Source organism: Thamnophis sirtalis, unplaced genomic scaffold (assembly GCF_051295495.1).
Source record: "Thamnophis sirtalis isolate CommonGarterSnake01/CBP01778 unplaced genomic scaffold, rThaSir2_p1.2 scaffold_10, whole genome shotgun sequence".
NCBI classification, from domain to species: domain Eukaryota; kingdom Metazoa; phylum Chordata; class Lepidosauria; order Squamata; family Natricidae; genus Thamnophis; species Thamnophis sirtalis.
Genome location: NW_028261390.1, coordinates 908,946 through 932,562, shown reverse-complemented (window position 1 = coordinate 932,562; position 23,617 = coordinate 908,946). Strand labels below are relative to the sequence as shown.

Below are 23,617 nucleotides of genomic sequence, written 5' to 3'. Positions count from 1 at the left end.
CTCCACAAAACCTTGAAGGAATGTTATGATTTAAATCTTGAGTGAGGTCTTGCGGGGGTGGTGGTGGTCCCTGACCACCAAAGGTATTTAAAGGGGGTGCGTGATGAAGAAATGGTTGAGGACCACCAATGCAGGGGGTTGGACTAGAAGGACCTCCAAGGTCCTCCCCAACTCTCTCATTCTATCTTCCCTAAAGGTTTGGAAGGACCAAGGGTGACGCGATAGCAACCTTCCATCCCTTGTGGGGTTTGTCACAGAGAGGGGAGAGGGTCAAACTCTTGTCCAGAGTACCAGAAGGCAGGAGGAAGGAGCAATGGATGGAAACCAATCGGGGAGGGAAGCAACCTGGAGGTTTTTAAGAGATTGGACTAGCATTTGTTCTGAAATGCCGTAGGCCAGGGGTCTCCCCAACCTTGTCAACTTTAAGCCTGGCGGACTTCAACTCCCAGAATTCCCCGCTGGGGAATTCTGGGAGTTGAAGTCCGCCAGGCTTAAAGTTGACAAGGTTGGAGACCCCTGGCGTCGGGTCTCCAGCCTGAGCGGGGGGTTGGACTAGAAGACCTCCAAGGCCCCTTCTGTTAAGCCTTCTCCACTAGCCTTGGTTACTGAAACAAAAATCCTCTTTGCCCCCCCAGTATAAGCAGGAGGAGTTGGAAGGCGAAGGGTGGGAGTACGCCTCCCTCTTCGGCTGGAACTTCCACATGAAATACCGCAAGACGGATTCCTTTCGCCGTCGGCGCTGGAGGCGTCGGATGGAGCCCCTGGAGCAGACGGGCCCAGCAGCTGTCTTCGCCTTGGAAGGGGCCTTGGTAGGTACTTCGATCGGCTCCCCCACCCACCCCTCTTCCCTTTCCCCAAGTACAGCGGACCACCACAATTGAGCCCAGGTTTCCCGTCGCTAAGCGAGGCAGTTTTTAAGCGAATCCCTGCGGTTGTGAAGCTAGACACACCCGCTTACTACAGTCACTTCTTTGAAATGGTAGAAGGTTTCCTCTCTGAGCAGGGGGTTGGACTAGAAGACCTCCAAGGCCCCTTCCAGCTCTGTCGTTCTGCATCCTGGTTGTTAAGGGGTTTTCCCCCTTTGAGGTCGCAAAAGGGGATCGCCTCGCCCCAGAGGACGGCAACCGTCGTAAGTGTGAACCAGTTGCCAGGCGCCTGAATGTTTGATCACGTGATAAACGGAGGGCGTGGCAACGGTTGTGAGTGCGAACAATGGTCCTTTTTCTTTCTCTCTTTTTTTTAAATTATAGATTATTTATTATATGTTGCCTTTAATCACAGATAAAAATGAATGCAAACTGCAAACTGCAAGAAATAAGAGAATAAAAGGAAATTAGAAAAATAGAGAAAAAATAAGAACGTAGCAAAGAAAAGGAAATGTTCCCCTTTCATCACAAGTGAAAACCATTTTAATGACTTATCACCACCTCTCTGAAAGTAGCCATCTTTTCAACCCATATCTGCTCTCTTATTGATAAACAGATCTTTAAAAACCTCATTCTGCCCTAGTCAGTTAGGAAAAACATTTTTTTTTGTTATTAATAATATGTATTTATAACGATTTTTTCCCTACTGTTGACAATATACTTGAAGATTGCTTTCTTACCATCCCATAGATCCATCTTATCTTACAACGGTCCTACTTCTTCTTCCCTCCCTCCCTCCCTCTTTCCTTCCCTCGTTTCTTCTCCTTTTTCTTTCTCATTTGTACATTCACAAATGCACATTCTCCTAAGTACTATTAATATTTACGTGTTATCTTTTATCACAATTCATTTAAAAACCCTCCTCTCCTCCCTCCTCTCTTCTTCCCCTCCCTCTCCCCCACTCCTCCTCTCTTCTTCCCCTCCCTCTCCCCACTCCTCCTCTCTTCTTCCCCTCCCTCTCCCCCACTCCTCCTCTCTTCTTCCCCCTCCCTCTCCCCCACTCCTCCTCTCTTCTTCCCCTCCTTCTTCCCCACTCCTCCTCTCTTCTTTCCCACCCTCTCCCCCACTCCTCCTCTCTTCTTCCCCTCCCTCTCCCCCACTCCTCCTCTCTTCTTCCCCTCCCTCTCCCCCACTCCTCCTCTCTTCTTCCCCTCCCTCTCCCCCACTCCTCCTCTCTTCTTCCCCTTCCTACCTTCTCTCCTCCTCTTCCTACCCGTCCCTTACTTCCTCTCCTTTTCCCTTTCTTCTTTTAACCCTCTGCTTTCTCCCTCCTTCCGTTGTTGCATTTACTTATTTCCTTCTTCACCCTGGTGGATTTTCGGGGTGAGAAAAACCCCGTTCCCTGAAGGGATGGCTGCTCCCAAGAGACCCCTTTGAAAGTTGCCAACCTTGGCAACTTTAAGACTTGGGGGCGTCAGCTCCCCCAATTCCGCAAGGAACCCTCTTAACCAGTTAACCAGAGCTTGTGGCTTCGTGAGCCGGCTCACAATTAACCCGTGGGACAGAAATTGCCACCAGAAGTTGTGGCTGCTCCATCACTGGAGGCTTTGAAGAAGAAACTGGACAGCCATTTGTCTGGGATGGGATAGAGCAGTGTTTCTCAACCGTGTCAACTTGAAGATGTCCGGACTTCAACTCCCAGAATTCCCCAGCCAGCATTCGCTGGCTGGGGAATTCTGGGAGTTGAAGTCCGGACATCTTCAAATTGCCAAGGTTGAGAAACACTAATCTAAAACATTTCATGCTGAAGAATTCTTGGATAAGAAGAATTCTGGGAGTTGAAGTCCAGACATCTTCAAGTTGACAAGGTTGAGAAACACTGGGATAGAGTCTCCTGCCTGAGCGGGGTGGGTGGGTGGGTGGGGTTGGGCTAGAAGACCTCCAAGGACCCTTCCCTCGTTCGGTCACTCTTGACGTGTTGCCCTCAGCCTGGCTCAAGAGGGTCACGTTGCAGAGAAGTGTTGTTTCCTTTCTCATGCGGCCGGATTCAAGCCTCGGCTGGGAGGAGGGGGGGTAGGCTGGCCACCCTCCCCAACCCTGCCCCCATCCCCACATTTATTTTCTTAACTAATATCCTGGGCTTTTTTCTTTTTTCTTTTGGAAGACATTGGATTTCATAATCTTTGGACTCCTCCACAAAGACTCCATTATGCCTTTCCCCTGCCTGCGAATTTTCTTTTATGCTGCAATTTGTCTCCTCCCCCCCCCCCAACAATTTGGACTAGGTTTTAAAACAAGTTAATATATAACGTTGAGTCATGTGGTTTTCTTAAAAAAAAGGGGGGAAAGGGAAGAAGAAAGAGAGCTTTCTGTATTTTCTTACTCACCTTGAGAGCCAGCCAGGGTTTTGCCCATCAGCCTCTCGGCTCTCTGGGGCTGCCCCTTTCCCTCCGAGGCCTTTTCAGGACTCCCAGCCCCTGCCCCCAGCCCCAAATCCCTGGCACTGACTTCCTGTGCAAAGGACCTGGCGGTGGGCAAGGTTTGGCCCCACTCCTAACCGTGGGACGCTCCTGTGGGGAAGTCACAGGTTTTGCTTTTAATGGCTTCTTCAGACTCTGGAGACCAACAAAGGGGGGTGTTTGTAGCTCCGGATTGAAATGAAGGAGCCTAGCCTTGATGATGTTCCCTAGTTGGGTCATGAAACGTCTGCAAGAAAACCACCAAGCTCAGAGGGCACCAAAGACTACTACAGTCATTGTTCTCCTCCTCCTCCTCCTCCTCCTCCTCCTCCTCCTCCTCCTCCTCCTCCTCCTCCTCCTCCTCCTCCTCCTCCTCCTCCTCCTCCTCCTCCTCCTCCTCCTCCTCCTCCTCTCCCTTCTAGCCCTGATGATGTTCCCTAGTTGGGTCATGAAATGTTTGCAAGAAAACCACCAAGCTCAGAGAGCACCAAGGACCCCCCAGTCCTCCTCCTCCTCCTTCTCCTCCTCCTCCTCCTCCTCCTCCTCCTCCTCCTCCTCCTCCTCCTCCTCCTCCTCCTCCTCCTTCTCCTCCTCCTCCTCCTTCTCCTCCTCCTCCTCCTCCTCCTCTCCCTTCTAGCCCTGATGATGTTCCCTAATTGGGTCGTGAAATGTTTGCAAGAAAACTACCAAGCTCAGGGGCACCCCACAGTCTTCCTCCTCCCACTTCCTCCCCCTCCTTCCTGCAAACCCCACTCCCTTCTTGCACTGATGATGTTACATAGTTTGGTTAGGAAATGTCTGCAACAAAACATCCAAAAAAATAAATTCAAGACCTACATTCCTAAGGAGAGTTCAGAAATGAAATCCAAGCCTTCTCTAAACTCATCAACTTTCGACCCAAGTGGATTTCCTTGTGGGCAATAAGGGACGATTTATGCCTGAAGCATTGGCCACGGAGAGGACATGAGCACCAAGAACTTCTCTTCCTGGATGGAAAAACAAATCAAGGAGAGAAGCAACTTGGAATTAAGGGGAAACCTCCTGACAATTAGAACAAATAACCAGTGGAACAGCCGGCCACCAGAAATGGTGGTTGCTCCATCACTGGACCCTTTTAGGAAGAGCCTGGACAGATGGCAGAGGGTCCATTTATAAACCTGAATCCCTTACTAGCAGGACTGCAGCCCCCATGAATTACCCCATACAGCCACCCCTGGATTTACCACCACAGTTCAGTTACTGTTACTAACTTAACAACGGCAGTGATTCGCTTTACAACGGTGGCAAAAAAGGTTGTGAAATGGGGCAAAACTCACTTAACCAATGTTTCTCTTAGCAACAGAAATTTTGGGCCTCATTGTGGTCACATATTGAAGACTAACTGTACAAATTCCCCCCCCCCAAATATATTAACAACCAAAAAGCAAACAGAGATAATTAAAAAAAAAAGTGTGCATTGAAAATCTCTCTTTCTGCAGAAAAGTGTGTGTGTGTGTGTGTGTGTGTGTGTGTGTGTGTGTGTGTGTGTGTGGAGGGTGGGTCAGTATGCCCCCCCCCATGACAAAACCAAATCGACTTCTGTTGTAGGGTGGGGTGACGGACGACAAGAGCGATGATGGGAAGTCCGTCTCAACTCTCAACTTCGGAGTGAACAGACCGAGCATCTCCTGCATCTTTGACTGTAAGCATCCCCTGGGCGGGGAGGGGAAGAACGGGGGGTGGGGAGAAAAAGGGGGGATCCGTGGGTCAGAGGGGCACTACCTTGGAGGCAAGGAGGCTGAAAAGCTTCCAAGCCATGATAAGCAGCCTTCCAATAGGCGAGGGGCTGTCACAGTGAGGCGGGGGGCACCCTCTTCTCCAAAGCTCCAAAATGCAAGAGGAGAAACAGTGGGAGCCCACCTTCGCTGGCAGAAGCCCTCAGGCAGCCACAGGGGCCCCCCACATGAGTGATGTTAAGCTGGCCACATTCAACCTGGCCACACCCCCATGGCCCCCTGAGGTCAAACACAACCCTCAATGAAATGGAGTTTGACACCCCTGATTTAGGGTCTCCTGCTTGAGTAGGGGGTTGGACTAGATAACCTACTCTTCCAATTCTTCTGTTCTGTTCCGTTCTGTTCCATTATTATTCCATTATTATTCCATTATTATTCCATTATTATTCCATTATTATTCCATTCTATTCTATTCTATTCTATTCTATTCTATTCTATTCTATTCTATTCTATTCCTTTAATTCTTATTTCTGTTATGTTCTGTTGTATTCCATTATTCTATTCTATTCTATTCTATTCTATTCTATTCTATTCTATTCTATTCCATTCTATTCCTTTCATTCTTATTTCTGTTCTGTTCCATTCTATTCTATTCTCGTCACATTGGGGAGAGTTTGATTTCATTCTTTTTGACCTGCCTTAGAATCGGAGCCTTCTGAGGGGGTCCAAGAGTTATTGAAAGAAGAATGAAGCTATGAAATAGTAACAACAACAACAACATACATTGATCAGGGAGGCAGGATGGGGGTCAGACCAGGAAGGGTCTCCAAACGTGGCAACGTGAAGACTTCTGGACTTCAGCTCCCAGAATTCCCCAGCCAGCATCTCCCAATTTGCATCGCTGGCTGAGGAATTCTGGGAGCTGAAGTCCAGAAGTCTAAAAATTGTCACCCTCCTCTGGACCCTTCATTTTGAAGCCAGATGTTCAGTTCAATATTGTTGCTTTCGATGTGTTGTTGTGTTTCTCTCCTTGAAGACGGAAATCGCTACCATCTGCGTTGCTACATCTACCAGGCCAGGGGGCTGCTCGCCATGGATAAAGAAAGTTTTTCAGGTAAGATATTATCTAGTTGGGTCCTGAAACGCCTGCAAGAACACCACCCAGCTCAGAGAGCCCCAGGGACCCCCCCCCCACAGTTCAACCCAGAGCTGCAAATCTTCTCCTTCACCAGATCTAATTGGGAAATTCTTCCCAAACCCTTGAATGGAAGCAGACTTTCAAGTCAACTTATCTAGATGAGATGAAAAGGCCCATGTTCCTTTTTGTGACCATTTTTACGGGACTCCCCTTTCCCATTGGAACGTGGGACTCTGTGGGGCTGGAGCAGTGTGCGGACAGATGCCCCCCCCAGAATGAACCCCCAGAAGCTCCCCTTCCTCTGGGGTGGCTTTGATGGAGAAAGCTATTCCTAAAGAGGGACCAAGCGGTCACCACCTACGCCAAATCCAGAGGGATTCTTACCCTCCAGAAAATCTCTCCTCTCTCCTGCACGCACGCACGCACGCACACGTGTGTGTGTGTCTGTGTGTGTTTTTGAGCATGTTTGTTGCCTTGAACTCAAAGTCTCTCTCCAAACCGATGACCTCATCCTTCCTGATTGGCTGGACCGAGTGGGAGCAGCTTTCTCTGCATGGACGGCAGCCAATGACAACAGCCGGCCCAGATGTAGACAAGATGGAATTGTGATTTGCTGTTGGTGGAACAAAGCATAAAGGAGACCTTTTCAGGGCCATAAAAATGAAACCCGGGACGGGTGCGAAGCCGGGACAGAGGCGTCTGTCGGAGGGCTTTCGCAAATTGGGCGGAGGGGCCGCCCAGTCGGTGTTCCCCCTGACCTGGCACGGAAGGCAGAAATGCAGCCACAGCTGAGATGCCTCTTCCCGTCACAAGAGATCACGCGAAGCCTTAGTAAAGCCTTAGTAAAGCCTTAGTAAGGCCACACCTGGAATCCGGCATCCGGTTTTGGTTCCCACATTACAAAAAAGATGTGGAGACTTTGGAGAAAGGGCAGAGAAGGGAAAACTAAGGGGATTTAGGGGCTGGAGAAGAACGGTTGCTGCAGAGGTGGGATTCAGCAGGTTCTGGCTGGTTCTGGAGAACCGGTAGCGGAAATTTGGAGTAGTTCAGAGAACTGGTAAATACCAGCTCTCCCCCAACATCTGTTCTCTGCCTCTGGAGTCCCAGCTGATTGGGAGGAAATGGGGAGTTTGCAGTATCCTCCCCTTGCCACACCCACCAAGCCACGCCCACAGAACCGGTAGTAAACGTGTTTGAATCCCACCACTGGGTTGCAGGATTCGGGTTTGACTAGTGTAGAGGAAAGAAGGACTAGGAGGTGACATGATGGCAGGCTCCCAGTATTTGAGGGGATGCCCCAAAGAAGAGGGGGGCAACTTATTTTCCAAGGCACCTGAAGGCAGGAAACAGTGGATGGAAACTAATCAAGGAGAGAAGCAACTTGGAATTAAGGAGTAGCTTCCTGACACCGAGGACCATTAATCTGTGGAACAGCTTGCCACCAGAAGTTGTGGGGGCTCCATCACTGGAGGTTTTCAAGCCGCCTGTCTGGAATGGCATAGGGTCTCCTGCTTGAGCAGGGGGCTGGACTAGAAGACCTCCAAGGTCCCTTCCAGCTCTTTTCTGATGGAGACTGATCCCATCGGTCTTGGTGGTCCCAAACCTGCATTAAGGCCCACAAAGGCAGTTGGGTGTGGATGGGTGGGGGTGGGGGTCGGTGGGGCCCAGCATTAAAAGAATGGGCAGCAAACCTTCTGGGCTCCCCCAGCCTCAAGACGAAGAAGAGGGGCTTAAGAGCCCTTGAGATGAGATCTGGAGGTGACATAGAGAAGATAGAATAATAGGGGTGGAAGGCCCCTTGGAGGTCTTCTAGCCCAACCCCCTGCCCGTAGAAGGAAATCCTATACCATCCTGGACTTCCTTTTTGGCTTGAGGGATGGATGCAGCTGGTCACAGAAAGAATAACAGAGCAACAGAATTGGAAGGGACCTTGGAGGTCTTCTAGTCCAACCCCCTGCTCAATCAGGAGATCTGGCCTATACCATATCAGACAAAAGGTTGCCCTATTGCTTCTTGAAAAGCTCCAGTGATGGAACACCCACAACTTCTGGTGGCAACTTCTGTTCCACGGATTAATTGTCCCCACTGTTAGGAAGGTTGCTTCTCTCCTTGTTTAGTTTCCATCCATTCTTTCTTGTCCTGCTTTGGGCAATAAGTTGACCCCCTCTTCTTTGTGGGAGTCCCTTAGTTATTGGAAGACGGCTCCCATGTCACCCCCCGTCCTTCTTTTCCTAGACTAGACACAGCCAATTCCTGCAACCGTTCTTCATATCAGAGGCTGGGCGGCCTCTGTCTTCTGGCTTCATCCAGCCTCAGAGGGAGGCTTTGAAACTGCTTGAGACTTGATCTGGAGGAGGAGCAAGGCCTCCATTAGGCTCCTTGGTTGCCCAGGTCCACAAATTCAAAATGATGGATTCACTCTTGAAGATGCTATTGACTAAATTCCATGGGGGATTCTGGGAATTGAAATCCGCAAGTCTTAAAGTGATTTAGATTTAGATTTAAATTTATTTTATTTGTATGCCGCCCTTCTCCGGGAGGGACTCAGGGCGGCGAACAACTCAAAGGGGGAAAGGGAACATAGAACACAATACAAGTGATTAAAATAAACAAGAATCACACAGCCACACAGGTTGAGAGGGGAGAGGAACTCGTCAACCCCAGGCCTGCCGGCACAGCCAGGTTTTGACGGCTTTTCGGAAGGCCTGGAGAGAGGTGAGGGTCCGAATCTCTGCGGGGAGTTCGTTCCAGAGGGCCGGAGATGTCCGTACTAAAAGCTCTGATATAGACGTTTTTCACCAGGAAAGTTGGACTGTCCGATTATCTCCTCCTCCTCCTCCTGTCCTTCACAGATCCCTACGCCATCGTCTCCTTCCTCCACCAGAGCCAGAAGACGGTGGTCGCAAAGAACACGCTAAACCCCACCTGGGATCAAACGTTGATCTTCTACGAGATCGAAATCTTCGGGGCTCCCCAAAATATTGCTGAATCCCCTCCCGACATCGTGATCGAAATCTACGACCAGGACACTTACGTAAGTGTGCAAAGGGCAAGAAGCCCCTGGCCAAGCAAGGAGACCCTCCGTTCAGCTTCGGTCAGGGCGGGGACTGCGGGGGGGGGGCATTAAGAAGGCAATCAGGAGATCACAACCTGCAGGTAGTTTCTTGCAGGCTTGTCATGACCCAGCTAGGTAATGACATCAGTAATCATCTTCTTCTTCTTCTTCTTCTTCTTCTTCTTCTTCTTCTTCTTCTTCTTCTTCTTCTTCTTCTTCTTCTTCTCCCCCCCCCTCCTCCTCCTCCTCCTCCTCCTCCTCCTCCTCGTTCTCTCTGCAAACCCCACTCACTTCTAGCACTGATGATGTTACCTACTTGGATCATGAAATATTTGCAAGAAAACCACCAAGCTCAGAGAGCACTAAGGACTCTCTAGTCATTCCCCTCCTCCTCCTCCTCCTCCTCCTCCTCCTTCTCTTCCTCCTCCTCCTCTTCCTCCTCCTCCTCCTCCTCCTCCTCCTCCTCCTCCTCCTCCTCCTCCTCCTCCTCCTCCTCCTCCTCCTCCTCCTCCTCCTCCTCTCTGCAAACCCCACTCCCTTCTACCACTCCTGATGTTACCTACTTGGATCATGAAATGTTTGCAAGAAAACCACTAAGCTCAGAGAGCAACAAGGATCTCTCATTTCAACCCTGATATTTTCTTCTACTGTATCAGCACAGCGACACTGCATGGAAATGCTAAAATTAACAGTCTCCCTTCCTTCCTTCCTTCCTTCCTTCCTTCCTTCCTTCCTTCCTTCCTTCCTTCCTTCCTTCCTTCCTTCCTTCCTTCCTCTTCCTCCCTCCCTTTATTAATTTTTTCTCTCGTCACCTCACAATCCTAGACAGGTCTGGGCGGCTTACAATGGGATAAAAACGTGTAGTAGATGTAAAAACAATTGCAAATATTAAAAAAAAACCGGATTCAAATGACAGAGGATGAAGAGTGATCTCAGAATCTGCTCCCTCCCCCCCCCCGTCTTCCTCCCTCTGACCAGGGTGCGGATGAATTCCTGGGCCGCTGTGTTTGCAAGCCCACCCTTGACCACACGCCGAGATTGTCCTGGTATCCCATCGTGAAGGGCAGCCGGAGAGCAGGCGAACTGCTGGCGGCCTTTGAGCTGATCCAGAGAGAGAAGGTGAGTTGGGGGCTTGTGGGGAGGACTTGGAGCCTGGAAGGGGTGGGGGGAGCAGGAGACCTGGAGGCTGAAGGGAGGGGGGCAGATGCAGCTCAGCCAAAGGGGTGGGGGGGCTCTGCTCCCAGGGCCATGGAAGGGCTTAGAGATCTAGCCGTGGGTGAAGCCATGAATGCCCTCACACCTATCCTACATCCTTTCAAGTAGTCCTCAGTTTATGACTGACCCATTACGACGGACCTCCCTGAGGGTACTTACGAACCGGATGAGGAGTTCTGACGACTGTCCTCTGTCTGCCCTTCGGTCCTCGGTCACCGACCCGCCTTAATGGCCGTTTGCAGCTTCCCCCATTTTATGACGTTTTTGTTTTTACTGAAAACCGGCATTTGCTTCTCAGTGTTCGGCGAAACATGGCCTAGAGCGACACCATTGGTTCGCTTAACGACTGCGGCACTTGTTTAACGACTGCTGCAAAAAAGTCGTAAGGTTGAGTCAGTCACGTAGGTGGCCTGATTTACGCCGTCCTGACTGCGACGGGGGGGGGGCTGCTTTACAGTTGTAAGTCAAGGAATAGCTGGAAGCAAATGACATTGCGGGGGGCGGCAATGCCCCCACCAACCCCCCAAATCCTCCTCTTCTCCCTCTTCTCTCCCCCACTGGCTCTTTTGTCCAGCTTCAGTCCGGTGACTCTTTAAGCAGCAGGCTGCAGACCAGCCCTCATTTTTATAATTTATATTATATTATTACAGCAGCATCATCGGCGTCATCAAATTACATAATTAATATAATTTTCAGTACTCAGGTGCTATTTTATTAATGCAAAAAATAATAATAATAGAGAAGAAAGGAGGGAAGGAAGGAGGGAATGTAGGAGAGAAGGAAGGGGGGAAGGAAGGAGGAAAGGAAGGGGGAAAGGAAGGAGAGAAGGAGAAAAGAAAGGAGGGAAGGAAGGAAGGAGGGAAGGAAGGAAGGAAGGAGAGAAGGAGAGAAGAAAGGAGGGAAGGAAGGAGGGAATGTAGGAGAGAAGGAAGAGGGAAACGAAGGCAGAAGGAAGGGGGAAAGGAAGGCGAGAAGGAGAGAAGAAAGGAGGGAAGGAAGGAAGGAGGGAAGGAGAGAAGGAGTGAAGGAGAGAAGGAGGGAAGGGGGAAGGAGGGAGGGAAGGATGGAGGGAAGGAAGGAGAGTAGGAGAGAAGAAACGAGGGGAGGAAAGAGGGAGGGAGGGAAGAAGAAGTAGGACCGTTGTAAGATAAGATAGATCTATGGGATGATAAAAAAGCAATTTCAAGTATATTGTCAACTGTAGGGGAAAAATTGTTATAAATACATATTATTAATAACAGTTATGAGATCACATAATTGTGAATGTATATATGAAATTGATAAAATTAAAATAAATAAAAAAATAATAATACTAGAGGCTGGAGCAGCCTGTGGGGCCACCCTGGGAACCGCGAGGGTCCGGCCTGCAGGGCTTCTGCCAGCCAAAGTGGGCTCTGCCGTGGCCTCCTGCCACCCCCCCGTGGCCCTTCCAGGTTCCGACTGGCAGAGGGTTGCAGGGGGCCGTTCTTGTATTGCCCCCGGCATAAAATAATTTTGAAATCCATGCCTGTGAAGATGAGGGTGCTAAGACCCCCCCTCCAAAGAAAGAGATTTCTGTGTCCCGGGGGGTGGGGTGTCTCAGAGGTGGGGGACCTTCCTGCTCGCCCACAGGCAGCTTCCGAACTTCTGGCCTGGAATTCTGGCTGCCCATCTTGAAAGGGTGCAAGGCCTGGTGCTGGCCATAGGGTGGCGCTCTTGGACTGAGGAGGGGTGCTTGGTCCCCGCTGCAGGGCTTGGGAGGGGGCTTCCTTGGGCTGCTGGGCTTCACCCAGCGGAGAGGGGAGGGGCTCTCTGGAGAGCCCAGGGCTTCCCTGAGCAGAAGGTGGGAGAGAAAGGCTCCGGCAGAGGACGGGAAGCCTCCTGGCGATGCTCCTTTCTGTCCTCTCTGGGCATCAGAAGCAGTCTGCTCTTTCCTGCCCCACCTCCCTTTTCCTCTCCTCCTCCTCCTCCTCCTCCTCCTCCTCCTCCTCCTCCTCCTCCTCCTCCTCCTCCTCCTCCTCCTCCTCCTCCTCCTCCTCCTCCTCCTCCTCCTCCTCCTCTTCTTTCTCTTCCTCCTTCCTCCTCTTCCTTTTCCTTGTCCCCAGCTCCTCTTTGTCTCTCCTCCTCCTCTTCATCTTCCTCCTCATCCCCAGCTACCCCTGCAGCTGCTCCTCTCCTCCTCCTCCTCCTCTTCCTCTTCTTTCTCTTCTTTCTCTTCTTCTTTCTCTTTCTCCTTCCTCCTCTTCCTTTTCCTTGTCCCCAGCTCCTCTTTGTCTCTCCTCCTCCTCTTCATCTTCCTCCCCATCCCCAGCTACCCCTGAAGCTGCTCCTCTCCTCCTCCTCCTCCTCCTCCTCCTCCTCCTCCTCCTCCTCCTCCTCCTCTTCTTCTTTCTCTTCTTCTTTCTCTTTCTCCTTCCTCCTCTTCCTTTTCCTTGTCCCCAGCTCCTCTTTGTTTCTCCTCCTCCTCTTCATCTTCCTCCTCATCCCCAGCTGCCCCTGAAGCTGCTCCTCTCCTCCTCCTCCTCCTCCTCCTCCTCCTCCTCCTCCTCCTCCTCCTCCTCTTCTTCTTTCTCTTCTTCTTTCTCTTTCTCCTTCCTCCTCTTCCTTTTCCTTGTCCCCAGCTCCTCTTTGTCTCTCCTCCTCCTCTTCATCTTCCTCCCCATCCCCAGCTACCCCTGAAGCTGCTCCTCTCCTCCTCCTCCTCCTCCTCCTCCTCCTCCTCCTCCTCCTCTTCTTCTTTCTCTTCTTCTTTCTCTTTCTCCTTCCTCCTCTTCCTTTTCCTTGTCCCCAGCTCCTCTTTGTCTCTCCTCCTCCTCTTCATCTTCCTCCTCATCCCCAGCTACCCCTGCAGCTGCTCCTCTCCTCCTCCTCCTCCTCCTCTTCCTCTTCTTTCTCTTCTTTCTCTTCTTCTTTCTCTTTCTCCTTCCTCCTCTTCCTTTTCCTTGTCCCCAGCTCCTCTTTGTCTCTCCTCCTCCTCTTCATCTTCCTCCTCATCCCCAGCTACCCCGGCAGCTGCTCCTCTCCTCCTCCTCCTCCTCCTCCTCCTCCTCTTCTTCTTTCTCTTCTTCTTTCTCTTTCTCCTTCCTCCTCTTCCTTTTCCTTGTCCCCAGCTCCTCTTTGTCTCTCCTCCTCCTCTTCATCTTCCTCCTCATCCCCAGCTGCCCCTGCAGCTGCTCCTCTCCTCCTCCTCCTCCTCCTCCTCCTCCTCTTCTTCTTTCTCTTCTTCTTTCTCTTTCTCCTTCCTCCTCTTCCTTTTCCTTGTCCCCAGCTCCTCTTTGTTTCTCCTCCTCCTCTTCATCTTCCTCCTCATCCCCAGCTGCCCCTGCAGCTGCTCCTCCTCCTCCTCCTCCTCCTCCTCCTCCTCCTCTTCCTCTTCCTCCCCCCCCTCCCCTTCCCCCTCCTCTCCCCCCCATTCCCCCTATTTTTTAGCCTCCAGGCCTTTGATCGTCTTGCTTTCTCTTCTCTGCCCCCTTTTCCAAATTCTCAACATCTTTTTTTGCCACGTGGGGACCAAAACCCGATGCAGGATTGCATGTTTGTTGAATGCTAAGAACGAAGCAGGATTTGTGCATCTCTGAAGCGTCCAAGGACTTTCTCCTGGGCCTTCATGCCGCTTGACCTGTTTGAGGAGTCTCAAGCACCGGCTGGGGGATTCTGGGAGTTGAAATCCGTGCATCTTAAAGCTGAGAAACGCCAGAGTGTTGAGAGGTGTCAAACCTCGTTTCTCAACCTTGTCCGCTTTAAGAACCCGGCTGTCACTTGGACGTTTGTTGTGTGTTTTTCTTTTCCAGCCAGCTGTCCATCACATCCCAGGCTTTGAGGTAAGACAGTCACAATGTCTGTAGATGCTACATTTTCTGCTTTGGGTCATGACTTGAGCTGGGAAGGATCGTGGTTGAAGGCAAGAATCCAGAGCTTTCCTCAAAATGGTGACATAACAGAATAACAGAGTTTGAAGGGACCTTAGAGGTTCTCTAGTCCAGTGTTTCTCAACCTTGGCAACTTGAAGATGTCCGGACTTCAACTCCCAGAATTCCCCAGCCAGCATTCGCTGGCTGGGGAATTCTGGGAGTTGAAGTCCGGACATCTTCAAGTTGCCAAGGTTGAGAAACACTGTCCTAGACACTGAATTGTTTATACACGAATGCTGGCTGGGGAATTCTGGAAGTTGAAGTCCAGACATCTTCAAGTTGCCAAGGTTGAGAAACACTGCTCTACTCCAACCCCTCACCCAAGCAGGAGAGACCACCATTCCAGACAAATGGCTGTCCGGTCTCTTCTCGAAAACCTCCAGTGATGGAGCGTTCACAACTTCTGGTGGCAAATTCTGTTCCACTGTTGAATTGTCCTCACGATCAGGAAATTCTCCCCAAATTCCAGGTTCCTTCTCTCCTTGATTAGTTTCCATCCATCGCTTCTTCTTGTCCTGCCCTTCTGCTGCTTTCTAGAACAGGGTGACCCCCTCTCTGTGGCAGCAACATCAACATCAACAAAGCAATACATGCAGAAAAAGTTAGAGCGTCTTCCGGATGCTCCATCTTGTCCCTCAACCGTCTGAACGTTAAGATGAACTTCAGGTCCCAGAATTCCCCAGCCAACCTTGGGGAACTCTGGGAGATGAAGTCCACACATTGTAAGGTTGAGGAATTTGGAACACCGTTTTCTCAACCTTTCTCAACTTGAAGACGTGTTGACTTCAACTCCCAGAGTCCCCCCCAGCCTGCTTGGCTGTCTGAGGAATTCTGGGAATTGAAGTCCACCCATCTTAAACTTGATAAGTTTGAGAAAAACTTGCATACAGCTCAGGAGTTAAATGCTACCGGTTCGGGCCAGTTTAAAAAGTTTTTAAAAAATTGAAAAGAAAGTTCCGACAATTGCACAGCGGAGCTGATTGTCTCACAGCTAATTGTTGGAAGTTCTTGTTTACTTTTTTTAAGCATTAAGCATTTTTTTGTTTTTACTACCGGTTCTAAAAAGTGCTAAAAAAAAAGTAAAAAAAAAGTTCCGACTATCAGCTGTGCCACACATTTATATTTGCTCTAAATCGCACGGCACAGCTGTGTCGTCCGTCCCCCCCACTCGCTGTTCTACTTACCTGCCTGCGGTGCGCCTGCGGTGCGCGTGCAAACCAGTAGCAGACGAGAGAGCATTTCACCCTTGGTGCAGCTTCCAATCTGATGTCACGACACCCCTTTGGTTTATCTGCTCCTCATCACCCCTGGTTCCTTTCTGGATGCCCAGAATGGGAGGGAGACCTGGGTCCTGTTGGAAAGCAAAGGCTGGGTCTGAGTGCAGCTGTGGATGATGGGACCCACGTGCTCAAATCCCTCTTCCAAATTGGGACTGGAAGAGGAGGAGCTTCCTTGGCTTCCTATTGGACTTACTTTGTTGCCAACACTTTAGGTCTGTACTGGTTGTATGCCAAGCTATTGGGCTGTCTAGCCAAACCACAGCAGAAATAGGGGCGAGCCAACTTTGCTTGATCTCAACCAAGCTAAACAGGGATAGACCTGGTTTGTCCTTGAGGGGGAACCACCAGGAAGCCCCAGAGCTACAAGGCAGCCTGGGAAGTTAAAAAAGAACCACACTGTGATATGACAACGGCCATCGTGTCTTTATTATCGTTGAGAAAACTACGTGAAGTCAAAGTCCCAGGAAGATCTCAGCTCAAGTGGGTCTTTGGTGGCTCTTCCACGGCCCTATAGATTGGTCTGGAGACATTGTGGGGGGCAGTTAAATACAGGGGTTCCCAATGGTCAACCTTTCCCCACCAAGGCTTGTTAGAGGAGATTGGGCCCTTAGCTTTCAAAAACAGTTAAGGGGCACTCTTGAGCCTTGGTGGTTAGGACAGTATTTCTCAACCTTTGGGGCACTTGAAGATGGGTGGACTTCAACTCCCAGAATTGGCTGGGTGGGGAACTCTGGGAGTTGAAGGCCACCCATCTTCAAGCGCCCAAGGTTGGGAAACACTGTCCTAACCACCAAAACGCTGGGTCCAGATCAACCAGAAAACCTGTACACTCTTTCACACATGGCTTTCTTATGTGTATTCATTCACCGACTGATTTCAATGTGACCTTGCTTTGAACATGTGGCATTTCTGTCTGCTGTTCCCTCTCCATGGATGCTGCCTTCCCTGACATGCGTTTCCCTCCTCGTGGGACGAATGGGGACACCCTGCAGACAGAACTGGCGTCCGTTCTGGATGAGGTGAGCTCCCCTGGTCCTCGCTGGGATGTTTGTGTTGGAAGAAAGGGGCGGGGGAGGCTGAGACGCAAAACATAAACAGAGAGCAAGCCCCTCTCCCTTCTAGCCCTGATGATGTTCCCTAGTTGGGTCAGGAAACATCTGCAAGAAAGAAAATTGAGCTCAGAGAGCGCCAAGGACCTCATAGTCCTTTTCCTCCTCCCCACTCAAACTCCACTCTCTTCTAGCACTGAAGAAATGACCTAGTTGGGTCATGAAACGTCTGCAAGAAAAGTACCAAGCTCAGAGAGCACCAAGAGCCCACCAGTCCTTTTCCTCCTCCTCCCCAAACCTCCCCCTCCCTTTTAGCACTGATGATGTTCCCCAGTTGGGTCAGGAAATGTCTGCAAGAAAACATTGGAGCTCAGAGAGCATCAAGGACCCAACAGTCTTCCTCCTCCTTCCTCTCTCCACTCCTTTCCTAACTTCCTTCCTTCCCAACTTCCTTTCTCCCTAACTTCCTTCCTTCCTAACCTCCTCACTTACTTCCTCCCTTCCAACTTCCTTCCTTTCTAACTTCCTTCCATCCTAACTTCCTTTCATCCTAACACCCTTCTTTCCTAACTTCCTCCATTCTTTTCTAATTCCCTCCCTCCCTTCCTCCTTCTTTAGTTCTGACTGAATAGTGGAGGATGGAAGGATTCGCTTTCCTTGCAGTCTTCTGGTTGTTGGTCCTCCCTCTGAGAGTCCTTGAGGCCACCTGGAGGTTTATCTGTGTCCTCAGGGTCCCCTGAATCAGAGCCCAAATGGCTGGGGAGCCTTCTTGGAACGGCCGGAAGGACTGTGTTGTGAAGAGGAGATGGGGGGGGTGTCGTATCCCCCCCCACGGTTGAGAGAGGGGCTGCTCAACTTTGACCTAGATGGCCCCTTTGACCCCTCTTTCAAGGCAATGGTCCTCTCTGGCTGGAATGTGGACTTAGGTTGTTAAGTGAATCTGGCTTCCCCATTGACTCTGCTCGTCAGAAGGTCGCAAAAGGGGGTCATGTGACCTGGGATATTGCAATCAGTTGCCAAGCATCTGAACTTTGATTACGTGACTCAGGGGGGGGGGGGTTCTGCAGCGGTCGTGTGAAAACCGTTCATGTCACATTTTTCAGTGCCGTTGCCACTTCGAACGGTCACTAAATGTTGTAAGTCGAGGACTACTTGCAGAAATCACTCCACCGGCCCCAGAAGATGGGGAAGGTGGAAAGTGGCTCCCTTTGGGTTTCCTCCCCCCGCCCCCATCGGAGTGTGCACGGTGCACCCCCCTGTTTGTGTGTCTGAGCTCACAATTTCTCTGTCTTCTGCTTCCTTCTCTCCTTGCCTGGTGCCACCCGGGACGGCCGCGCTGTAGCTGTGCCCCCCCCGCCTTCTATCACGAGGGGCTTCTGCAATGGGTATCTCTTCACTTTGCTTACCCCCCCTGCCCTCCCCACCCCCCGGTCTACTCTGCAACTTCCTGGGCTGGAGCAGCATGCCGAAAAACCCTGGGGAGGGGATTCTTGGAGGGCGAGGATTTGGGGGACCCAGGAGGGGCTCCTCCCTCAGCCAAGGGTGCAAACAAGGTTGAAATGAGCCAAAGTGGTACAGTGGTTAGAGTGCAGTGCAGAGGGGGGTTCCTACCAGTTTGCACCTATTCGGTAGAACCGGTTTGTCAAATCTACCGAACCGGTTAGAAGAGGTTCCACCAGTGGACCCGGAAAGCAGGCCACACCTACAGAAGAGGCTCCAAACTTTTTTGAAACCCACCACTCTCTCTCTCTCACACACACACACACACACACACACAGACAGACAGACAGACAGACTGACACAGAGAGAGAAAGAAAGGAGGAAATAAATAAATAAAAAAGGAAAAAAGAAAGAAAAAGAGTGAGAGAGAGATGAAAGAAAAAAGAAAAAAGGGACAGAGAGACAAAAGGAAGGAGAGAGAGAGGGAGGGAGGGAGGGAACACATGGCCGGCAAGCCACTCCCACAAAGAAGGCCACACCCACAGGGTAGGTTCCAAATTTTTTTGAAACCCAGGCTACTTCTGGTGATCACTGGCTGCCAGCACTTTGGCAGTTCAAATCTCACCAGGCCCAAGGTTGACTCAGCCTTCCCTCCTTCCGAGATCAGGTGAGGTGGCGTAGTGGTTAGGGTGCAGCACTGCAGGCCACTTCAGCTGACTGTTATCTGCAGTTCAGCGGTTCTAATCTCACCGGCTCAAGGTTGACTCAGCCTTCCATCCTTCCGAGGTGGGTGAAATGAGGACCCAGACTGTGGGGGCGATATGCTGACTCTGTATAGACTCTGTATGCTGAAAGCCCTATGAAGCGGTATATAAGTCTAACTGCTATTGCTATCAGTCAAATGAGGACCCAGATTGTTGGGGGGCAAGAGGCCGACTCTGTAAACCGCTTAGAGAGGGCTGTGGAAGCCCCGTGAAGCGGTATATAAGTCTAAGGGCTAAGTGGGGCTACCCCCAAATCTCCCCGATTGGTCAACATTGAAAGCCACCTGATGGCTCCTCAGGCGCCCCCTGGTCTGATCCATCCGGGGGCCCCGTTAACAGTCACACCTTGTGTGCCTTGGCCAATGAAGGTTGAGTGCCCCCTCCCCACTGCAGCCGGATAGCTGGCTCTTCTGGCAGCTGCTGCTCCCGCCCACTTAGCGTTATCCCTGCCCGCTTCTCCTCCTCTTCTCCTGGGCAATCCCCCCTCTGGGTCGCAGCCCGCCCTGCAGAGAGGCATCCCAGGCCCCCCTCACCTGATGTCCCCCCCCCCAGCAGGCTTTTCAGACATCCCTATCCTCACCCTCCAGCCCCAATGGCCCCTTCCAGAGCTGCAGGGGCCGCTCCTCGGAGACCGGAGCCCTGAGCGGCTCCAGCAAGTGAAGGTGGCGGATGATTCAGCTGCTTCCCTCCTTCGTCCCCCGCATGGCTCCTTCCCTGCTCATTAAGGATCCTTTGTCCTTCACGCTGATCAACTAAGGTCTGCGGGGCTCAGAGGCGGGGCGAGCCAGCGAGTCAGCGAGTGGTGGGCGGGTAGGTAGGCGGGGCAAGCATGGTGCGGATGGGCGGGGCAAGAGAGAGCGAGAGAGCGGCGACCAGGTGCACTGGGGGAGCGAGTAGGGACAGGCCAAGGGACCGTACCGGTACGGGGGCGTGGCCAGCCTGCCATCGCTACCGTTTCGGAAAGGTACGGCCAATTTCCACTACCTATTTGGCTGAACCGGACCAAACCGATAAGAACCCACCTCTGGTCTGGAATCATCCGCGTAATTAACTAAGGGCAAAGCCACAGCTGTCTGTCAAACACCTCCTAAGTTGTGTGTGGGGCAGAGGGATCGCCCCCCTCCTCTTCTTGGATGGATGATTCCCTGCCCACTGTTGCTTCCTCCCCAGATGTGGGGGATAGGAATGACCCATCGCCCTCTAAGCATGGCGGGCTACAACTCCCAGAGCGCCCAGTGGCAGGGAGAAGGAGAAGGGCTGGGGGCCTCCTCATAGCTTCCTTGACAGCTTTGGGGGGTTCTGCCAATTGGATGGGGGTCTTTAGGGCCTGGCGCCCCTTTTGGTGGTAGAGGACAGGAAGAGAGGAAGAGGAGAGGAGAAGAGAGGGAAGGAGAGGGAAAGAAGAAAGAGGAAAGGAGAGGAAGATGGGGAGGGATAGGAGGAGGAGGAGAGAGGGTAGGAAGGGGAGGAGGCAGAGAGGAGTAGGGGAGAAGAAGGGAAAGGAGGAGAAGAAAGTAGAGAAGGGAGGGAGGGAGAAAAGGAAAGGAATAGAGTGGAGCTAAAACAAAATAGTTGTTTGGGGATGGTAAGCAAAGCAATCCCGATAATATATTGTAATTTTTCATATGGCAAAATGAATGTTTAAATGTGTTAATATGTGATGAGAATAATAACTAAGAGAATGTATACTTGTAAATGTGTGTACGAGGCTAAAAATTAAAAAAAAGAAAACTTTTACAAAATCTTCAAAGCGGGGCCGGTGGTGGTGGTGGTGGGGGCTGCACTCGGGGGCTGGGGAGAGGGACGGGGGGGGGGCTCCAATTACGCCCGAGCAGAGTTGGCAATGCCATCACGCACAGCGAGCTCTTCTGTTTAGGCAGCTCCTGGCAAGTGCCAGGGAAAATTAGCCTCCCCCCCCACCCTCCTCACCCCCCCCACCCTCCTTCCCCCCCACCCCCGCCCCGAGCAGCCTTGGCTGGCTCCCACCCTGCCCGCCTCCCTTGCAGCCCTCATTAAATATACATCGACGGGATCTATAAATAAATACGACCCGATCTGGTGTTTGAAATGGATCTGCCTCCTTAATTTAATGCAATAATTCTTTTTTGGCTAGAAAAAGTGACTGCAGCCGAAATTGCTTCCAACTGCCCCCCCCCCCCCAGTTGAGAGCCGCCTTTGGTTTTTTTCCCCGCCTGAGGGGTTTCCTTTCCTTTGGAGGCTAACACACCCCCCCACCCCCCCGAGATCGGGTTTATGGGGAAGCCTGGGCCACAACCGGGTGGCGCTGCAGGCGGCTTCCAGGCCTTCGCAAGAGGTGAACAGTTCTCAATTTCAGGAATTTGGAGTGCAGGGGGGTGCCCTGATGCCCACCACCCCAATTTGGCAGCTCGTGGCATGATGCCACCGCTGGGCATTTTACATAGGTAGTCCTCTCGACTTATGGCCACCAGGGAGCCCCGAATTTCTGCCTTACCTCACTTTACGACTTTTCTCACCGCAGTCGTTAAGCGAATCCCTGCAGCTGCTCAGTGAATAATAACCTGGTTGTTAAGTGAATCCGTCCTCCCCATGGACTTTGCTCATCAGAAGGCCGCAGAAGGGATCACGTGACCCCCGTGGACCCCGCGGCCGTCATAAAGACGAGCCAGTCATAAGTGTGGAAAAACGATCACACGTCCCTATTTTCGGTGCTGTTGCACTGAAAATGGTCACTAAGCGAGCTGTCGTAAGTCAAGGGCTACCTGCATTTATCACTTGGCAGCCTCTTCTCCTTCCTCAAAGTTGGAAACGTGGAAAAGGGATGGCAGAAAAATCACCTGGTGGCCTTCCAGTCTGCCTTCCATTTTTTTAAAAAAAAATATGCTTTTGTTTTCTTTTTAATTAATCAATTTATGATTATTATTTTTCTTTTGTATTATTATTTTTTTCAGTGTTTGTCCGTTGATGGACGTGCGTTAATCCCAACCCTGTTTAAACTCAGTTACCGAGGACGGAGCCCCTCCTGGTTCCAAGTTCCCAAGGAGAGCAATAGGGCATTTATTTTATATTTCATTGAGCCCACAATATTCAAAAAAGAAAAAAAAAAACAGGAGATGAATTCATGGAAGCCAAAGATGCTTCGCTATTAATACAGGGGATGTTGTGACAGGCGAGGAGCAAAGGTTTGGGGGGGGTCACCTGAATGGCAAAGCCCTCCCAGACCACGGAGGGTCTGACTCCCTTCGGGCCTGATTCTGAAGAACGGCTCTTTCCATTCAACCAACTTCACTCACCTTTCCTTTTGCCTGTGAATGAAGTCACCGGAAGGAATAAGAAAACAACAGAATAAGGGAGCTGGAAGGGGATCTTGGAGGTCTTCTAGTCTGACCTCCTGCTCAAGAAGGAGACCGTTCTGGACAAACGGCTGTCCAATCCCGTCTTAAAAAAACCTCCAGTGTTGGAGAACCCACAACTTCTGGTGGCACTGGTTAATTGTCCTCACTGTCAGGAAGTTTCTGGGTTGGTTGGAGGAACCGGTGGGGCGGGCTTCCGTTCCTCTTACCGCCTGAAAGAGACCCACTGACTCAATTTACGTCTCTTCCAGTCTGCAGATTCAGACTTGCCTTACCCACCGCCCCAGAGGGAGCCCAACATCTACATGGTGCCTCAAGGAATTAAGCCTGTCCTCCAGCGAACGGCCATCGAGGTAGGCGCAGACGTCCCGGTGAATTGAGGACCTCTGGAAAGATTTAAGGGAAGAGAATTGCCCATTTTTAAAAACAAAGTTTTCTTAATTTTCTATTGTTTACATTTTGTTGGTGCTTAATCATCATCGTGTTGTCTGGAGTATTTTATCTGCTTAGTGCTGATCGCGTTCTTCATCCCTTTTCTCCAACCACCGCCAAAATAAGTTCCACGTTGGATAACTTTCTGTGGGTTTTTGGGGGGCAGGTCTTAGCCTGGGGCCTTCGAAACCTGAAGAGCTACCAGTTGGCCAGCGTGACGTCTCCCAGCCTTCTGGTGGAGTGTGGTGGGCAGATGGTCCAGTCAACGGTCATCAGGAACCTGAAGAAGAACCCCAACTTTGACATCTCCGTCCTCTTCATGGAAGTGGTGAGGCAGCTTCATTCTGCGTCCTCTTCTCCCTTGGGACAAGAGGAAATTATATTTACCCTTTCGGTGTTATCTCAATCAATATTGTCCCTCTCTTTTTTTTTAACAGTTTGTTTATGCATTTTCCTTAACATACACAAGTACTTTATGAACAGTGTGTTTTCTGGGTTAATTTACTTATCTCTCTATATCAGTGGTTCCCAAACGTGGCAACTTTAAGACTTGTGGACTTCAACTCCCAGAATTCTTTAGCCAGCTCTGCTGGCTAAAGAATTCTGGGAGTTGAAGTCCACAAGTCTTAAAGTTGCCACGTTTGGGAACCACTGCTCTATGTAAAAGCCAAATGCCACTCACTCATCATGAAATCTCCAGAACTATAAAGCCTACAAACTTGAAATTCGGCATGTATGTTCCTCTTGGCTTCCAGGTCCTTGCTAAGAAAGGATTTGTTGAAATGACCGTCAGATCATTCAATATTTCTTATACAGTATTATATTAACATGCGTCGATGCTAAGGAGTTAGATGTTCTACTCCCCCTCCCCACCTAAAAGGAACTCTGCTCCAACTGCCAGTTGCCTTATATTAACATGCTCTGATGCTACGGCGTTACACGTTCTACATTAATTTTCAAGCTTTTAGTATCAAGCCCAAAT

General features: G+C 50.8%; 1 protein-coding gene across 1 annotated transcript in view; it reads left to right on the top strand.

Annotated features, from left to right (window-relative positions):
* Nucleotides 1-23,617, top strand: part of DYSF (dysferlin) — a 122,153-nt gene that overhangs the window by 70,458 nt on the left and 28,078 nt on the right. Inside the window, 9 exon segments of the mRNA XM_087723823.1 lie at nucleotides 636-809; nucleotides 4,913-5,006; nucleotides 6,077-6,154; nucleotides 9,031-9,212; nucleotides 10,212-10,352; nucleotides 14,219-14,248; nucleotides 16,611-16,637; nucleotides 22,455-22,556; nucleotides 22,802-22,963. Coding sequence (XP_087579949.1) covers nucleotides 636-809; nucleotides 4,913-5,006; nucleotides 6,077-6,154; nucleotides 9,031-9,212; nucleotides 10,212-10,352; nucleotides 14,219-14,248; nucleotides 16,611-16,637; nucleotides 22,455-22,556; nucleotides 22,802-22,963 — 990 coding nt within the window.